Genomic DNA, 16,617 nt, shown 5'->3' with positions numbered 1-16,617 from the left:
AATTTAAATATTGTGTTTGCCTGAATTTCTTTTTACTGCACCGTTCACAAAAATTCGGATCTAGCGGGAATCCCAGAAGGAAAGAAAATAAATAACATCGGCCTGAATGAGTGAAAAGACTGCTAACTAATTTTGAATTAATCCTACTAATTCATATAGACTTATCTAAGGATAGAGTGGCGCAGTATAATAGAAATTTCTCTACCCTTAGATCAGTGATTAATTTGCAATTAGTTTTCCTTATCTGATGAAAGTGACTTTTAGCAAGATGGCGGATTCGAACGTCAAGAGAACACGTCACGAGAGGTTGCAGAGAGTTGCATTGAGCTTTTTAAAATTTGTGCAGGACTGGTTGGGGATGATTTCTGTTTCCCCACCTAGGCTTAGCAAACTGGGTATGATCGGAGCTGAGATCATTAACAACCTGTAACTGGAATTGGTACGAGATGTTCCTGAAGATGGCTATAGCCAGCACATCAGGTTTGCCCAGTGGTCCGTAGTGTGTTGGTTCGGCAGGACCTGCTATGGTGATGATTCTTGTCATAGCAAACTTGTGTAGGCTACTCCCATTGTTGTTGGAATTTCTGCTATTCCACGCTGGATGTTTAGCATTTAGGTCTCCTGCCATTATTGTTGCTTCATTTGTGTAGAGGAGCAGGGAGAGATCCGCGGCTAGTAGTGGTTGACCTGGAGGTTGTAAACAGAATATAGTTTTATTCTACCTGTATTGTTGGTGTGCATCTTTCCAGTTTCTTCCAGGTTTGTGGTCGTTGTTTTCTTGATCGCATTGTATCTTTTTTTTTAAATGAAGATAGCTGTGCCGCCCCTATCATTCCTGAGTAGTGCGTAGCATCTTAGTTGGGGTTATCACATGGCCGGAGGTGATTCTCGTTGATTAAAACGATGTCCACTCTATAACGATCATCAAATTCTTCCAATTCTAGGAGATTATCGTTTAGTTCATTAGCATTCCAGAATGCGATCTGTATGAAATTATTCGAAATAGGCGTATTAGTCATTGTTTAACATTTAGAATATTACTTGAGTGTGTTTTAAGAACTTGTTTGTATCACTTTGGTTGGGGTTGGTCTTGCTGAAAGTCGTTAGCAGCTCCCCTATAGTGGCAGCTAGGATAACAGCTGAGTTATGTTTGTTGGGAGTAGATCTGTTGGTTTGATCTTTGAGGAAACTGCTGCTGCATATGAGCTGTGTGATGTTGTTCGCTGGTGGGTACCTCCTTCCAAGAGTACTGTACGTTTTTGAGATGGTGGAGGGTTTGCTTTTCTGTTTTTTGCCAGGTTATCTGGGTGGTGAGTGCAGCCTTTATAGTTTGCTGAGTGTGGTCCACCACAATTTGCACATGTGGCTGGAGTAGTACGTGGTTTGGAGCATGTGTGAGAAGGGTGATTGTTCCCGCATTTTACACATTTGTATTCCGCTTTGCACAATTATTGTGAATGTTCGTATTTCTGGCACCGATGGCATTGCCCTGTAGTTGCTTTCCGCCTTCATGGTTCCATTTTAATCACTAGATTGCATACAGTCTTTAGATCATATATTTCTCTTTGGTCCTTACTTATTTCAACTAGCACCAGGGGCATGGGACGCTTGTCTGCCCTGTACATTCTAGAGACCTTAAGCGGTTCGAGGCCTTGTGTTTTTATGTCAGAGGCTATTTCTTCTGCTGTCATAGTTTCTGTGAGCCCTCTTAATACCACTTTTAAGTTTTTTTCACTTTTCGGCTGAAATGTATGGTACTGGATTTACAGCTCGTTTATGGGTTTAGTAAGTAGACGGTAGTCCGATACTCCTTTTTGGCTGTATTCGGACTCCTTCATCTGAGTTTTTAGCTGAAGTCAAATTAATTTCTAAGTTTTTCATGACCTTCACAACTGTTGACCATTGTTCCTTAGCAAGTAGAATCACCGGTGGTATTCGTTCTTTAATCTGTGCAGATGTGCCCATTGGTGCTTCATGGTCTGCAGTGATAGCCACTTTGTCTGTGGGCGCTTGGGGCTCTACTGTTGTAACCACCTCCCTTCGCTTCTTCCTGCTGGCTACCTGATAGTCGTCAGTGTCCTCTAGTGTGTGAATGTCAGCTGTTGTGGAATTTCCTCTGCTGTTGTCCTGTGAGGTGTTGGGAGGAGGGTTATTGGATTGGTAGTCCTCTGATTCAACCTCTGCTATTTGGTGGATTGCTACCTTTCCTGGCCATTTCCTTTGCATCAGGCCTCCTACATGCTTGAAGACTGCCAATAGCTGGTTGAAATCGAGCTCATCATATGGAGTGTCCATGATTTAGCCTAATTTGTGATTAGAAAGAGAAAATATAGGTTGCTCGGGTGTCCCGAGCAGTTTGCAAGTGATCCTGTGGACTTTGAGGGTCCACTAGCTAATCCCGTAGACACGCTTAGCATAGGCGTCTACCAACAAAAAGTTAGTTTATTATGAATGGCTATCCTAAAAACAAGGAAAAAGGAGTTTCGTGAACTTACTTGGACACAGTGCAGAGACCTACCTCCCTAAAGTACCATTCATCCACCACTGGTCCTCATTGCGGGTGGGGCCTGCCGGCCGTCAGACCTCGTGCATATTTCATGCAGAGGGGGAGATAGTAGGTCTCGAACTGTGTTAGTGCTGGTGCAATGTGAGCTTCCCGAAAAACCTTATATAAAATTCAACTAGGTAGAGTCTAAAGGAATACGTCCGATCACGTCTAACACACAGAAAAACACTCTCCTCGGGAACAAAATTAGTCTGAGCACAGCCTAAAAAAAAGCTCGACAAGATTAATGAAATTTAGTGAAGAGTTCCAATCGTGTGGTTCGAACTATTTGAATTTAAACTTTTAATACAAAACCGTTGGCACGCGATCATGCCGTCAGCTATACGCGCACCTAACAGAGTTCAGTCGATATATGCCAATAGACACATTCTGTTTTAAACTTTCTTTTCTTCATTTTTTTTAATTATTGAAAAATTATTGCCACACTTTGGGAAACACTGCTCTAGACAGTGACTAGAATTGAGCTGACGATGAGTTTCTTTTACAGATCTAGAGTCATTGAAATTACCACGAGATTATGTAGGCATCTCTCAAAACCGCATTTCTGAAACATGTACAGCTGTTAAGGATTTGCGCAGAAGGCTTCTGAAATATAATACTGCACAGCTTGTTCTTTCATTGGTATAAATGAGTTTTGCATTTATTGCAACCAAACACACTTCTCTGTATTTTGAAACATAATTTACTAAAAGACCTTTAAATTTTTAGAGAAGTAAAAATATTTCGATTTCATGAAAAAAATAAATAAATAAAGTAAAATTAGCAAAAATTCAAAATGCATGTCAAATAATAGCGAATATCTTCGCGATGAAAGAGACAGTGTGAAAATAGAAAGTTTAATTATTTTTTTTTTAAGTTAACATCGTTTTGTGCAAGAAATGACTGCACATTTTCACAATTACAAATTTGTCGCCCTCACATTTAAAACGACAAATGACGAAAGAGGTACCCGATAGAGCTGTTTTTAGTCGATAATTAACAAATTCGTATGCGATATACCTTATTAACAAATTCACGTGCAAATATATTAACACACTAAAACAATTAACGCAGAAGGCTTGTTTACTCCCCCCCCTGAGGAAATAGCGTTTGCGCCCACAGTTAGTAGGGGTGGGATTTAAGGTTGTTGTAAAACTCAGTAATAACTATTAAGGATCCTCTCCTCTACTGGATAAATTTTAGGTTATGTATACTGAGATGAAAGCTCCTTGTAATAAGAAGTTCTAAACTACAGCTTATCCGTAAATCTGGCTTGTCCGTTAATCCGGTCCTGATAGTTAGGCCGCTCGAAGAAGAAGCCCTTTTAAGTTCAATTCTCGTTGCTGAGTACATTACTCTTTTCAAAGGTGTTCTTCTACCGGTTTGGAAAAGTAGTTTTCATCCAGTGAACTCAAGAAAATCGACCGTAGAACCCACACTATTCCTTTAATAATATATTGCGTTAGGGCTAGAGACCACAAGATGGCGAAAGGTTTCTGTCTTCGCTCTTCACAGGATTCTGTTTAATATCATTGAGAGTTTGGGCACCTGTCTTTGATTAGGTAAGGGATATGACTGACTGTTTCTCGATCTTCAAAAGTTAGATAGGCTAAAGCAACCTTGTCTACTCCCTTTGGCAAATAATAAACAGCGGATTTTTATATTTTGCAAATTAACGTACCATACATCGTAGTATCCTTTCATAAAATGTGCTATACTGGTCGGAAGAAACTCCACTTTATGTTGAGAATACTGAATGAAACCAGCGTATGTGATTATTTGGAGCAATGAATAGTTCAATAGTCGACACCACACTAAACCTTTCCTTTTTTGTCGATCTTAAATCACCAACATATACGTTCAACATATATATTCAAATCCAGTTGCAGTTCAGCTCCAAACTCACTTACCAAACTTTCTAAAACTCATCACATATACCCCTGTCCTTAGGAATAGAATAGTCTTTCCCGTGTTGTTTTCTACAGCAGATAAAACTCCATCTTCAAGATACACACACACACATACTCTCACACACACGCATAGTGACGAATGCCACATATACACAGACGGGAGTAAAACAGTAGGAAACGTCGGTTGTTTCTTCGTAGTATATTACAGGTAGTCTACTATATTTGAACAGAAAGGATGCTGTTTTAGACTGTATCCTTTCTGTACAAACAACTAAGAAGAAGAACTTTCTACAGTTTATTCACTCACATATCTCCGGAAATTAGAACGCAACACATCCCATAAAAATAATTTTAAAAAAAAGCAACAATTTACAATAACAGTAGAAGCAGTATAGACTGTATACAAAACCAGAACAACCATATAGCATTAAAAGAACAGAGAAAACTCTCGTTTGGAATCTCACTCTAGAGGGATGGGAAATCAAGTTCTGCTGGGTGAAGGCACATACTGGGGTAACAGGAAACGAGAGAGTCGATCAGCTGGCAAAAGAAGCGGCTAGAAACAAGTTACCAAAAGTACTCAAAATTGGCTATAAAAACGCTGTCAAAAAAAATAAGCCTACACTTGTGAGAAGGAGAATGGAAAACATCTAAAAACGGATCAGCAACAAAAGAATTTGTGGCAAGTATCAAAAGCAGACTCCAGCTGAAAACAGACGTTATTTCTCCAGGTTTAACCACGCTACTAACGGGAAAATTAAGACACTGCCTACATACAGATAATGGACACTGAATTAGAAACTTTTATTTAATATCGTGTTGCACGTATAGCCATGCATTTGCCAATTCCAACCCTCTTAAATTCCCTGCGCATTCGGCAAGATATAAGTAGGGAACAGCCTACATTAAATGCTTCGGTGAAATGCTGCAAAAAGGAAGTTCTGTTTGTAAAAGCCTTCTCAAACAATGGCGATCTTGTTCCTGAGACTGTCTTAGAACCATCGTCTCTTACACAAGCAAAGTGGGTTATTTTTCCGCTGATTAAACACCCACGATATCTTATCTTTTGAGAAACCAGTCAGCTTAGCTCTGCTGTTTTCGAAATCTTGGCTCTAGCCAGACGGACACCGATTAAGCCCTTTATTGCACTCCGAAAAATCCTTTATTATTCCAATTATGATCGACACTAGTGACGATTACTGATCATCAGTAGTATTCTTTAATAGTTGCCTAGAGCATGTGGTGAAGCACACGACCAAGTATTTTGTATATACGCTGAGGAAGTGATAATTATGTACATCTGCATAAAGATTTCTAATTCAGTGGCCGGAATGTGTAGATCCTATATTTTGGAATCACTAGTATGCATTTGCAGTCTACACCTTCAACGGACTGTCGATCATTTATTCTATAACTGTCAGCTAATGGATGCGCCTAATACAACACATTATCATTTCAGGTGATGAGTGGCTATTGGGATCAACTTCCAATCTCCGTAATATAATATATAATATAAATCTCATAAATAGTTGTACATATATACATTTAAATATGAAAATTAATATAAAAATATAAATATAAATGTTATTTATCTGTTGATTATTATTTAGAAGCTACGTGTAATATATGCATTGTATGCAATGAAGCATGTAGGAAATAATTTACTTCCTGGTAATTTACAGACTGCTGTATATTTGTAAGGAGACGAATTAATCTCAGGTACCTCATTAACCTTCTCATTTTGTTAATTGTCAAATCAGTGCCAACAACAATAAAAAGCAAACAAAAGAGTTGATCTTTTAAATTGGAATTAATGATGAATCTTAAACACAAAATACCATATCCTATGTGGTCTAGTGGCTAGGATACCTGGCTTTCACCCAGGAGGCCCGGGTTCGATTCCCGGCATGGGAAGTATATTTTTTGGCTCAAAAGCTTTTGATTCCTTCTCTATTTAAACATTTTTTGGTTTATTTTATTTTCAACAAACAACATAGACACTCAGTGACAATTATGTTTAAAGCTTTCGTTATTTATTTTTTCTGGATTTTCATGGTTGAGTGATTAAAAGTTCAAATATTGCAATAAGTAGTAATGCATATTCGAATTCTACAGCGAAAGATATTTGTAAGTCCGTTCGATTAAAAATTTATTTACAGGTTAATTATACTACTCACAAAAAAATAGTGGATAATGCAATTTGCAGCCAATCTAATCCAGTGGGGGGATCGTGTCTTGAAATTGAAATCGTGGGGGTGCTGCAACTTTCAAAATATACACCCTCTGTCCAAAACGAAACCGAACGTTTCGAAAAAAGAAGAAACTAGTGGCGACACCTGTTATATCTTTTTTTGTTGTCGAAAGCGGCAACCTTCATTAGTGTTGTGTCAACTGTTTATGACGTTTGTTTCATTAGAAGCCGAGTTATAGTGACAGTGTGTTTTGATGAACGGTCGGTCATCACGATATTCATGCCGTACGCAACGAATTCTCGCTATCAATCGCTTCAAAACTTCGAGATAAAACTCACCAGTGACCGTTTGGCCAGGAGCGAATTCTTTGTAGATAATGCCCTTGGAATCGTAGCAACAAATCGACATTGTCTATACTTTTGAATTCTCGCCCGCGCAGTTCCACTGTGGTTTATATGCAGTTTGCAGTTGCAGAGTGTTCGTAGTGCTTATCGTGTTTACTCCGTCTCTTTAAATATTTGGACCTTACAATTAAAGACATAACATTTGTTATAGTTTTTATTTTAGAACATCATTGGGGTTATGATAATGGATTTTATTTTAAGTAATTTTGAATTATACTAAACTGTATAATTCTATCGATAATAAACAATATTTTTTCATGAAAAAATATGTTTATGACATTTGTTTCTAATGAAACAAATTTCATAAACAGTTGACACAACACTAATGAAGCTTGCCGCTTTCGACAATCAAAAGATACAACAGGTGGCGCCATTAGTTTCTTCTATTTTCAAAAAGTTCGGTTTCTTTTTGGACAGGTGGGGTGTACATACACAAAAATTAAAAAAAAAAATTAAACATGAAACAATATTGTTTATTATCGATAAAATTATACAGTTTAGTATAATTCAAAATTACTTAAAAATAAAATCCATTATCATAACCCCAATAATGTTCTAAAATAAAAAAATATAACAAATGTTATGTCTTTAATTGTGATGTCCAAATATTTAAAGAGACGGAGTAAACACGATAAGCACTACGAACACTGTACTACTGGCGCAAACTGCATATAAACAACAGTGGAACTGCGCGACGGACTATGACGTGCATATGTTTGCGCGCGTAGCAAATACTAGCAATATGACACTGTGGTAAACACAGTGCTGCTAGCGTCCTTTGTCCTCTTAAGTGCTACAAGATGGATTTTTATTATTTTTTTTACGAAATAAGAGAATTGTATAGGATTGTTGATGATAAAATTAAATATTACAAACAAATATAAATAAAATAATAAATATATTTATATATATCGAGAAAAATTGGGGTTGCTGCAGTTCCGTAGTGCCTATGCACAAGTCGTCCCTGATCTAATCTTTGTCACGGTGGCAAATTTCTATCCATCCAATTCTAGTCTGTCATTAGGGCCATTAGACAATTAATACACTAGACTTGCCATTCCTCTGTTTCATCCTCCCTAACGAGTGAATATTTTGTCTAGATGTGTTGAAGAGCCTCCGTAGCTCAGTGGTATAGACGAAGTCCTTTGGTCGAAAAGACCTGGGTTCAACTCCCGTCCATGGCGTGAGTAACCTTTATCTGGTCTTTTTCAACTAAAGGTGAATTAGCCGCTCTCATATGGTAGTACAAGGTTTTTTTTTTCACCTGAAAACCCAGATTTTTCGTTCCTCAGAAGAGACAAAGTGGCCCGTGAACACACACATCTACATATATAAGGCACTCCTGGAATAAGGGTTGTCCGACCTATTCCTTGAGATTTTCGGTTTCGAATGGCTGCAGGGAAGTGTGTATAATGGACGGTTTGCCTGTTTTGAGGATCGAAAAACTCGAGTTTCCGGGAGGGAAAAATCCACCGCCATCATAAGAGACCATGTAACTCACATTTACTTGAAGAGTTCTGATAAAAATTCTTCGCGTCCTAGACGGCATTCGAACGTATGTCATTCTAAGCAAACAGGCGCTTTCTAAACAAACTGAGCTACAGCAGTAAATTTAGATGAGAGATAAATTTTATTGGAAGTCTGAAGTGGTTTGAAAAAGTTCCATGTTTGGTCTCTAGAGTAGCAGGGCTTTCGGACTATGTAAAAATTAAATAAAAAGGATATAAAACAAACCGCTAACTTTATGTAAAAATTAAGAAATAAAAAAAATTCTTAGCCCAATTCTAGTAGTCCTTTATATAAATATAAAGGTCTTGCCTGCTCCCTAAGGGAGTAATTACCTTATATAAAATAACTTATGCTTCCTATAAGGGAGTATAAGGTATTTTAATTTCAATATAACCTTCAAAGTTGGTATTTCACAATATGCAGAATAGATGCATTCCTTTCTACGTTACAAGTGTCTTTGCCGAGGGGGGGGGAGGGGACGACAAACAAAATAAAAAAAATTGCTAACATAAATCGCTATTCGATATAATGGGTGTTATTAACACCTATTTAACACGGATTCGAATCCTGCCGTGGTCATGGATGTTTGTGATTGTCTTTAGGTGAAAGATGAATTTCATCGCCGGTGTGTGACCACCGTCTGGCTTATTGGAGACCTGCAGTGGCTGAAAGAAGTTTCATGTTTGGTCTCTATCAGGGTATCTGGATAATGTAAAAAACAAAAATACAAAAAAATATATATAATTCAGGAAAAAGAAAAAACTTGCCAATTCAGGGTACAAATGTGCTATAGGTTTAGTAATAACTTTTCGTGGGTGATAACCACGTTAAAAAAAAAAAACAGTGGTTTATAATATTAAATACACTTGCATCTAAAAGGCGGTTGTACACGTAAATATTTACTAATTGAACTATGATCGCGAATTCAGGTGCTATATTTGTGTGTTCAGAAACCAGTTCACCATCCATCATATCATAAGGGAAGAAGGATAAATATATAGGAATATCTCGTCTTTTTGAGACGCACTAATATTTAGTTTGAAAGTTCGTAAAAATTTATTGAGTCCTTAGTCGAATGAGGTTTAAAAAAAAAAACGAGAAAAGGTATGACCTCTTTTAACAGTATCGTATTTAATTATTTATTTGTGCGAGGTTCCTCCATTTCCTCAACCGTCCTTTAAGACTGGTTTAGCCCTCCTAATGAGGGACTAAGTATGTATTTTTATAATCCATGTGTATTCACAGGCCGGTTTACCTGTTCTGAGGGACGATAAACCCGATTTTCCGGCTGAAAAAATGAGACCGGTTAACTGATGTTTACTATTACTCACAAAAAATATATTCTTCCGAAATTAACAAACACAATATACAGTACTCGATTCACAGTCTAAGTCTCTTCCACCTTAATTTCAACAATCTGCTCTCCACCTGCATTTGATACTCCTAGTGGAAATCAAGAATTTGATTTCCACTTCATTGTAACACTTAAACAGTTCATAAATTTTTTTTTCAGAACCTTGCTCAAAATTATAAAATAATGATCCCAAAACAACTCAAGAATTATCATCCTAAAAACTGCTCCATGCAAATTCTGTATTTATCCCTACGATTTGCTACCACAAGAATGTATGTCGTTCATCCTCATTAATCCAAAGAATTCATTCATACCTTGGTCTTTCCAACAATTCTTTCCTCAGAATGTTATGGCAGTCTAAGGAAAGAATTTAAGATATCGCAAGGAGCTAGAAAAGAAATCGAAATCTTCTTGCGTCTCCATCTCGGCCTATAAGCAACAGCTATAAAAAGACCATTAGGAATTCCAAATTAACCTATGAAACGAACAAGCGTAGACGCTTGCGCGCAAATGGCAGTTGAGCCTTTTGCTCCTTTTCCAATTCGACCGCGAGCAACTTCACCCCATTTATGTTTCTACCTTTAACACATCAAGATGGTGTTCTTGTAACATCATCCCAACACAAGGCTGATTTGATATCATTCTCCTCCAATTCCTTATCAAGACAAAGCACCCAATCTCCAATTCCTTATCAAGACAAAGCACCCAGTCTGTACACTTTTTCAAGAACTGCTCACTGTAAGTCTCTTCGATTCTTTATCAGAAGTATCCGCAATCGTTTAGATACTAATACATGTTCTGGTCCTGATGGTATCATCCTGATTGTTAGATAGATGAAGAGCCAAAGGCTTCAATTCGGCGACATATGACTTGTTTAAGTTAAGGGCTATTACATCCCATATCATTTCTTAGCCGAATCTTATCCTGATTGTGCTTAAAACTTGTTCTTCAAAACTGACGCCCACCCTCTTCATTTTCTTTCTTCTTCACAATCCTTCATGCTCGTCTGACATTCACCCTGAAGCATGGAAATAAGTGCCTCTAATCAATCGATCCTCAAGGATAGGAAACAGAAGCTATCAATCCAAATATTTTTTCATTGCTGTTTGCTTCACTTGTGTCAAATGAAATGGAAAAAATCATCAAAAGTCAACTTCACCACTTTGGAGTTCGCCAAAAAGTGCAAATACCTAAGTGACATAAACGAGAGGGAAAGGTACAATATAGAACCATAAAAATATACGATAACAGATCAAAACAACAAACAATTAAAAGGATAAAACACCATTCTCATAGTCATAGCTGCTTCTGCTTTAATGCAGACAAATTCAAAATTTCCTAAATTACTTAAAAATTAAGAACAAAAATTGCATTTTTGTTTAATAATTCCGTATTAAAATAGTTTTCCACAAACCTTACGTAAAATTGCTGATGTGTACCTACATTCCTTTGTGAACTCCAATTCTTAACGCATATCTAATTCTTATCGGATAGATATGATTGTAAACTTATCATGTAATGGTACCTTGTATAATCTATGGGTTTAGTAATATGGAAGTCATGCTGATAAATCCAGCACAGTTTGAAAAACTGATATGATTTTCACAACATAGGATCAAAAGTATAAATCAGAATGAGGGCTTATCATGAACCTGAGTATTAAATTAACGAAAAATATGATACTAATTATGTAGCTCAGTGGATGTGGCGTTTGCACACCACGGCGCTTGACCGCACGAAGGAAGACTTTGTTTCGAATCTAGTCGTCGAATAGAAGAAAATTTTCTAAGCCTTTTTTCGACCGGTTCCCGAGTTAGTCGATCTCTGGCACGGGCAAGCGGGTTTTTTCTCCCGGAAACTCGGGTTTTTCGTCCCGTAAGCTCAAGAAAATCGACCGTAGAACCAACATTATTTCAGACATTAAATATATTGTGATAGGGTTAGGGACCACGAGATGGCGGTACTTGTTGATCGCCTCTCTTCACTGCATACCACTTAATTAGAGATAGCCTTGGGCCAGCTATATCTGATTGGCTAGTAGTGGAGATTGAACTGTCCACTCAGTCTCCAAAAGTTAGATAAGGCTAAATGGTCTTGCCTACTCCCTATACGGGAATAAAAAGGCGTTAGCTGATTTTTTTAAAAATATATATTAGTGTCAAATGAAATTCACCAATGTTATTAGGTTGTAACTTGCAAAAAAAAAGTGTTCAGAAAAAAAGTTTGACCCTTTTTCCTGGGCCAAATGTTTCACCATAGAATTACATCACAAAGTTTTGATGTCACTAATAATTGAATTCATATATTCGGAAACTGTTGAAAAGTTCAAGATGAGAGCACAAAGACAACTGTGGCTGTCTAAATTCTAAATCCTAAATATATTCTTATAATATTATCCTTATCATCACTAAATTGGTGATTGCGTACCTTTAGGAATGTCCGCAGGATAGTGTAATAGTATAACTACACGAAAAGTTTGCATTATTATTAACTTCCTCTCTACAATTTCCCTCCAAATTACGCTATCCGGACTCCAGTATCATTACGTCTTATATGTCAGTCTTCTAAGCTACTTCTTACTACTGTTCGACCACAGACGCCATATCCTCTGCTGGCATTGGGCTAAGAAGAGTCGATTCATGTTGAAATTGAGAAAGGAATCAGGCGATGTACGAATTCGTTACCAACCCGCGAAATCACGTGTTTTATACCTAAACTTTCCAACTGTTGTACAAGCAAACTAGTTACCACTTTAAAAACTTGAATTTTCATAAAAGAAAAGCTCATTTTCCGACGTATAATAATAAACACTCATCCCACGAAACGCATTGATTACCCTATTATCAGAATGGAATCGCCTTCTTCTGACATGCCAGAAGTGTCGAGGGATCTCGCATCTGTGGTCGCACAGTATATCAGTTCAGCTAAATTTTTGTCTTTTTGTTAGTCTTTTTTCTGCCATGCTGCCACGAACACGTGTTTTGCTAACCTTTCGTCTCCCATTTTGTTTAAGTGACGTTAGTTTAAGCCTTAGATTAGCTTCTTACACATTCCTGAATGACATCAATGTCAAGTTATTTCCTAATATCATTATTGTTAATATGATATTACCACTGATGCCATCTATTCACTCCCCTAATTTTTTTCAGATTTCCATATCTGGAATCTCTAGTCTTTGATCAAGTGTTTTATTTTAAATCCAGCTATTACAATCAAAATTAAAATTGGTTTGCACTTCCTATTTCTTTTGTGCTATAAAATTTATTCAGTTAGCTACTTCTCATACCAGTTTTGCTAATTCTGTTGTCTCTTTCCATATTTAGTTGGGACCATCTGCACAAAAAATTGTGCCTAATTAGCTGAAATATTTTACTTGTTGTATTTTTCAATAATGATGCAACTGCTATTTTCAGAGTTCCTGTAAGTTTTCATAGTCTTTTTCTTTTTATTGTTAATTCTCACACAATTATTATAATCGCCGGAATATGACATTATGAAACCAAAAACATTTCTTCAAGGTTATATTGCTGTCAACATAAAATTATTCAGTGTTGTTTTTGTGCCGACGATTTTCAGTGTATTGTTCAGTATGGATGTTATTTAATGAGGAGATTTCAATTGATCTCAATGGACCTAAAAGGTTGGACGATAATACTAAACAATTTTATCCTTCTAACAGTTTTTCTTGCTTCAAATCGAAGAAGTGTGACACTCTTTACGTTGATGATAAGCTAAAAGCGGACGTGGTTGCATTAGAAAAAGTAATCTGGCAGAGAGTGTTCTCTTTTGATTCTGATTCAATTTTGTAAGATGAATTCAATAAAATTAAAAGAAACCTAATATTTAATGGATATAACGTAACTACCATAAAATTATTGATAATTATCATCGGTTTACCAGACTACAATCCGATGTATAAAGAATTTTTTTACCTTACATTAAAGAACCCTCAGAATAAATATCCCGGATTCTTCACAAATTCAATCATTCAAACCAACTCGGAAACTGTCTTCCTTCGTTCTATCTACAAATGATACATTACTACCTCTCTCCTTAGGTGTTTATCGCGTACCCTGCTAATGTCATCTTTGCTATTTTGGACAGACGGGCCGTTCTTCTTTCATTAGAATCCAAAAACGTCTAGACTATATTGCAGTTTTCGAATCCGACAAGTCTGCCCTTGCTTCTCATGCTATTTACACTAGGTACAGAATTCTTTCGAACCAGACAAACATTCTTCATTTCAGCAGGTTCAAATTTAATCGTCTTTTTCTTGAAACATGTGAAACGCTACGAAATCACCCAAACAATCACCGCACTGCTCGTATGTGAATCTCGAGGTTTTAGGAAGTGATTATCATTAACCGTTCATAATGTTTATTTATTTAATTATTGATTTTTAATTTATTTTTATCTTTCACCTTGTACAATCGTTCCTTTGAACTCTAATATTGAAATTCTATTACTTCAGCTGCCACCCGAGACACGAGCTAGTAAGCACATGCTTCATGGCCCATTCTAATGATTCATGTTTTGAATGCTGTAACCGGTGTGTCTCACTGATGAAGTCCATGTTACATTGGATGAAATATATCAACTTTTTTAAAATAAAATTGTATATTTTTTAGATACCTAAGTCGTGAAAATTTCTATAAAAATAGATTATATATAAAGTTTAATTCATGTATAAGTTAAACTTTAATTTGAACATCAGTCTTATTATTCAAAATAAATAACATATTTTATATAGTTTGAATAAACACTGTATGCTCATTATGTGATTTTACTAGTTTGAAGTTAGCGAATAAAAGCTGTTCAAGGAAAGGATTTAACAAACCTTATTTGATCATTTCAGATGCTAAATTCTGCATCTGGAAAAGGTGCCAATATTTGCCACATTTTATGCATCCTGACAGCAATTAAATTTTTCTTTCATTTCCTTTTCTTTTATTTCACCCACTAAAGATCGTAAATTAGAGTATCTTGGGTGGTCTTTATAGAATTTGGAAACACTGCCCTAGAGATCAAACACGGACCTTTTTCTAACTCACCTGATAACTCCAATAAGAGAGCGGGATCACACCTAGTGATGAAAATCATTTACTACCTAAATGTGATCTCGGTTTAAAGAGAGAGAGAGAGAGAGAGAGAGAGACGAAATTCAGAGTGTATGTGACAAGTATGGTACAAAATCTCATATATTATTATTATTATTATTATTATTATTATTATTATTATTATTATTATTATTATTATTATTATTATTATTATAACTAATATATTTATGTGCTTCACAACTTTATATCTAGGTGACATGACAAAATCAGGAATAACCAAAGTTGTTTTAGGTTGCTTGTACTTTTATACATCAATGAGTTCAATTCAGTGGAGCACCCAGAGGGGGGGGGGTGGGCCAAGGGGCCCGGGTACCCCCAAAGAAAAGGAAAAAACACTAGAAAAATTTCCAAAAATCTTTTCCTAATTAAAATTCATTTTTTTTTATTTATGTTGTGTGCTACTTATGAATTAGCGATCACTGCAGATGCTCAGTTATAGGTCGTATGCGATGTGTAGTGTGTATTCGCAAAACGTCTACTCAACTCGGCCCCCCCAAAGGTTAAATCCTGAGCGCTTGGCCCCCTCCAAGATTAAATCCTGAGTGCGCCACTGGTTCAATTTATTTCAGTTTGACGGTATTTTAAAATTTCATCTCCAAAACGAATCTAAGGAAGTATCACTAACTGAGCTCAAAGTTTAGAATATTTCTAAACTAATCCGCGATGAGTCTTTTAACTCATGAAGGCACCTTATAATAATAATAATAATAATAATAATAATCCATTTTGAAACACAATTGGATTAGAATTTAACATTTTTCATTGCATACAGGTCAACTTTATTGTATTGTTACAAAGAAAGTATGATGTACTGATATTTTCCAACTACAATTTTTTTTTTAAAAAAAAGAAGCTTTCCATTGAAGTAGTTAATAACAAAAATCACCAGCGTTTCTTAATAATGCATATTTATATCCGAATCTTCCCAGATTATTTATTTTGGTACCTAACACTGATACACGCCCGTGTGCTCGAAACCTCCAAAATTTTCCTTTCGCTGCTGTGTGAATTATTAACATTCACAGAATCATATTCTTAGAGTTATATATAAGTCGGTAATCAGCTTTATTTTTTTATCAGTTATAGTTATATGATAAAAGTTGTGATTACATTTTCAGGAATTTCTGAAAGAATTTAAATTGGTGTTGACATTTTTCGTTACTATTTGCATTAGATGGTGATTGGAAGCCTAATCTCGAAACTCTTCTTCAATCATGAGAGTTGCCGAGAGTAGTGTAGGGACGAAGCCGAAAAGTGTTTGTCCTAATGTAGGCAGAACGAAGTTTATATATATTGTTATACAAATCGTTTAGCGTAAAGTTTATCAAAATGGCTAGCGTCTCCTATCACATAGCAAATTTGCTGGAAAAGGTAAGATGTTCTCCGTTAATGATGTGTCTGTTTTATTTAACTGTCGTAATTTCTTAAGTTTTTTGTATACCAATGTAATTGCAATGCCGTCTGTAGTTAGGGTTAAAATACCCGTGACCGGGTGGTATATATATATATATATATTATTTTTTTTTTTTTAAATTCGTAACAATAATATTAAATAATCGAAGATTAAAGGATAACACCAATTTGTT

The 16,617-nt window shown here is 36.1% G+C and overlaps 1 protein-coding gene and 1 non-coding gene across 2 annotated transcripts in view; both read left to right on the top strand.

The window, feature by feature from the left end:
• Positions 1 to 6,297: 6,297 nt before the first annotated feature.
• TRNAE-UUC (transfer RNA glutamic acid (anticodon UUC)) lies at positions 6,298 to 6,369 on the top strand. Its single transcript has one exon. It is a non-coding gene; the product is annotated as a tRNA-Glu (tRNA).
• Positions 6,370 to 16,042: 9,673 nt separating this feature from the next.
• Positions 16,043 to 16,617, top strand: part of Cand1 (Cullin-associated and neddylation-dissociated 1) — a 414,848-nt gene continuing 414,273 nt past the window's right edge. Inside the window, exon 1 of the mRNA XM_090392833.1 lies at positions 16,043 to 16,402. Within this exon, the coding sequence (XP_090248959.1) occupies positions 16,361 to 16,402 (42 nt within the window). The 5' untranslated portion in view covers positions 16,043 to 16,360. The remainder of the gene's footprint in view (positions 16,403 to 16,617) is intronic.

This window comes from Typopeltis vanoorti, chromosome 5, assembly GCF_054136105.1.
Source record: "Typopeltis vanoorti isolate ZY-2024b chromosome 5, IOZ_Tvanoo_1.0, whole genome shotgun sequence".
Classification (NCBI taxonomy): domain Eukaryota; kingdom Metazoa; phylum Arthropoda; class Arachnida; order Uropygi; family Thelyphonidae; genus Typopeltis; species Typopeltis vanoorti.
The sequence above is the reverse complement of the archived record's forward strand: the minus strand, read 5'-3'. Positions and strand labels throughout refer to the sequence as shown.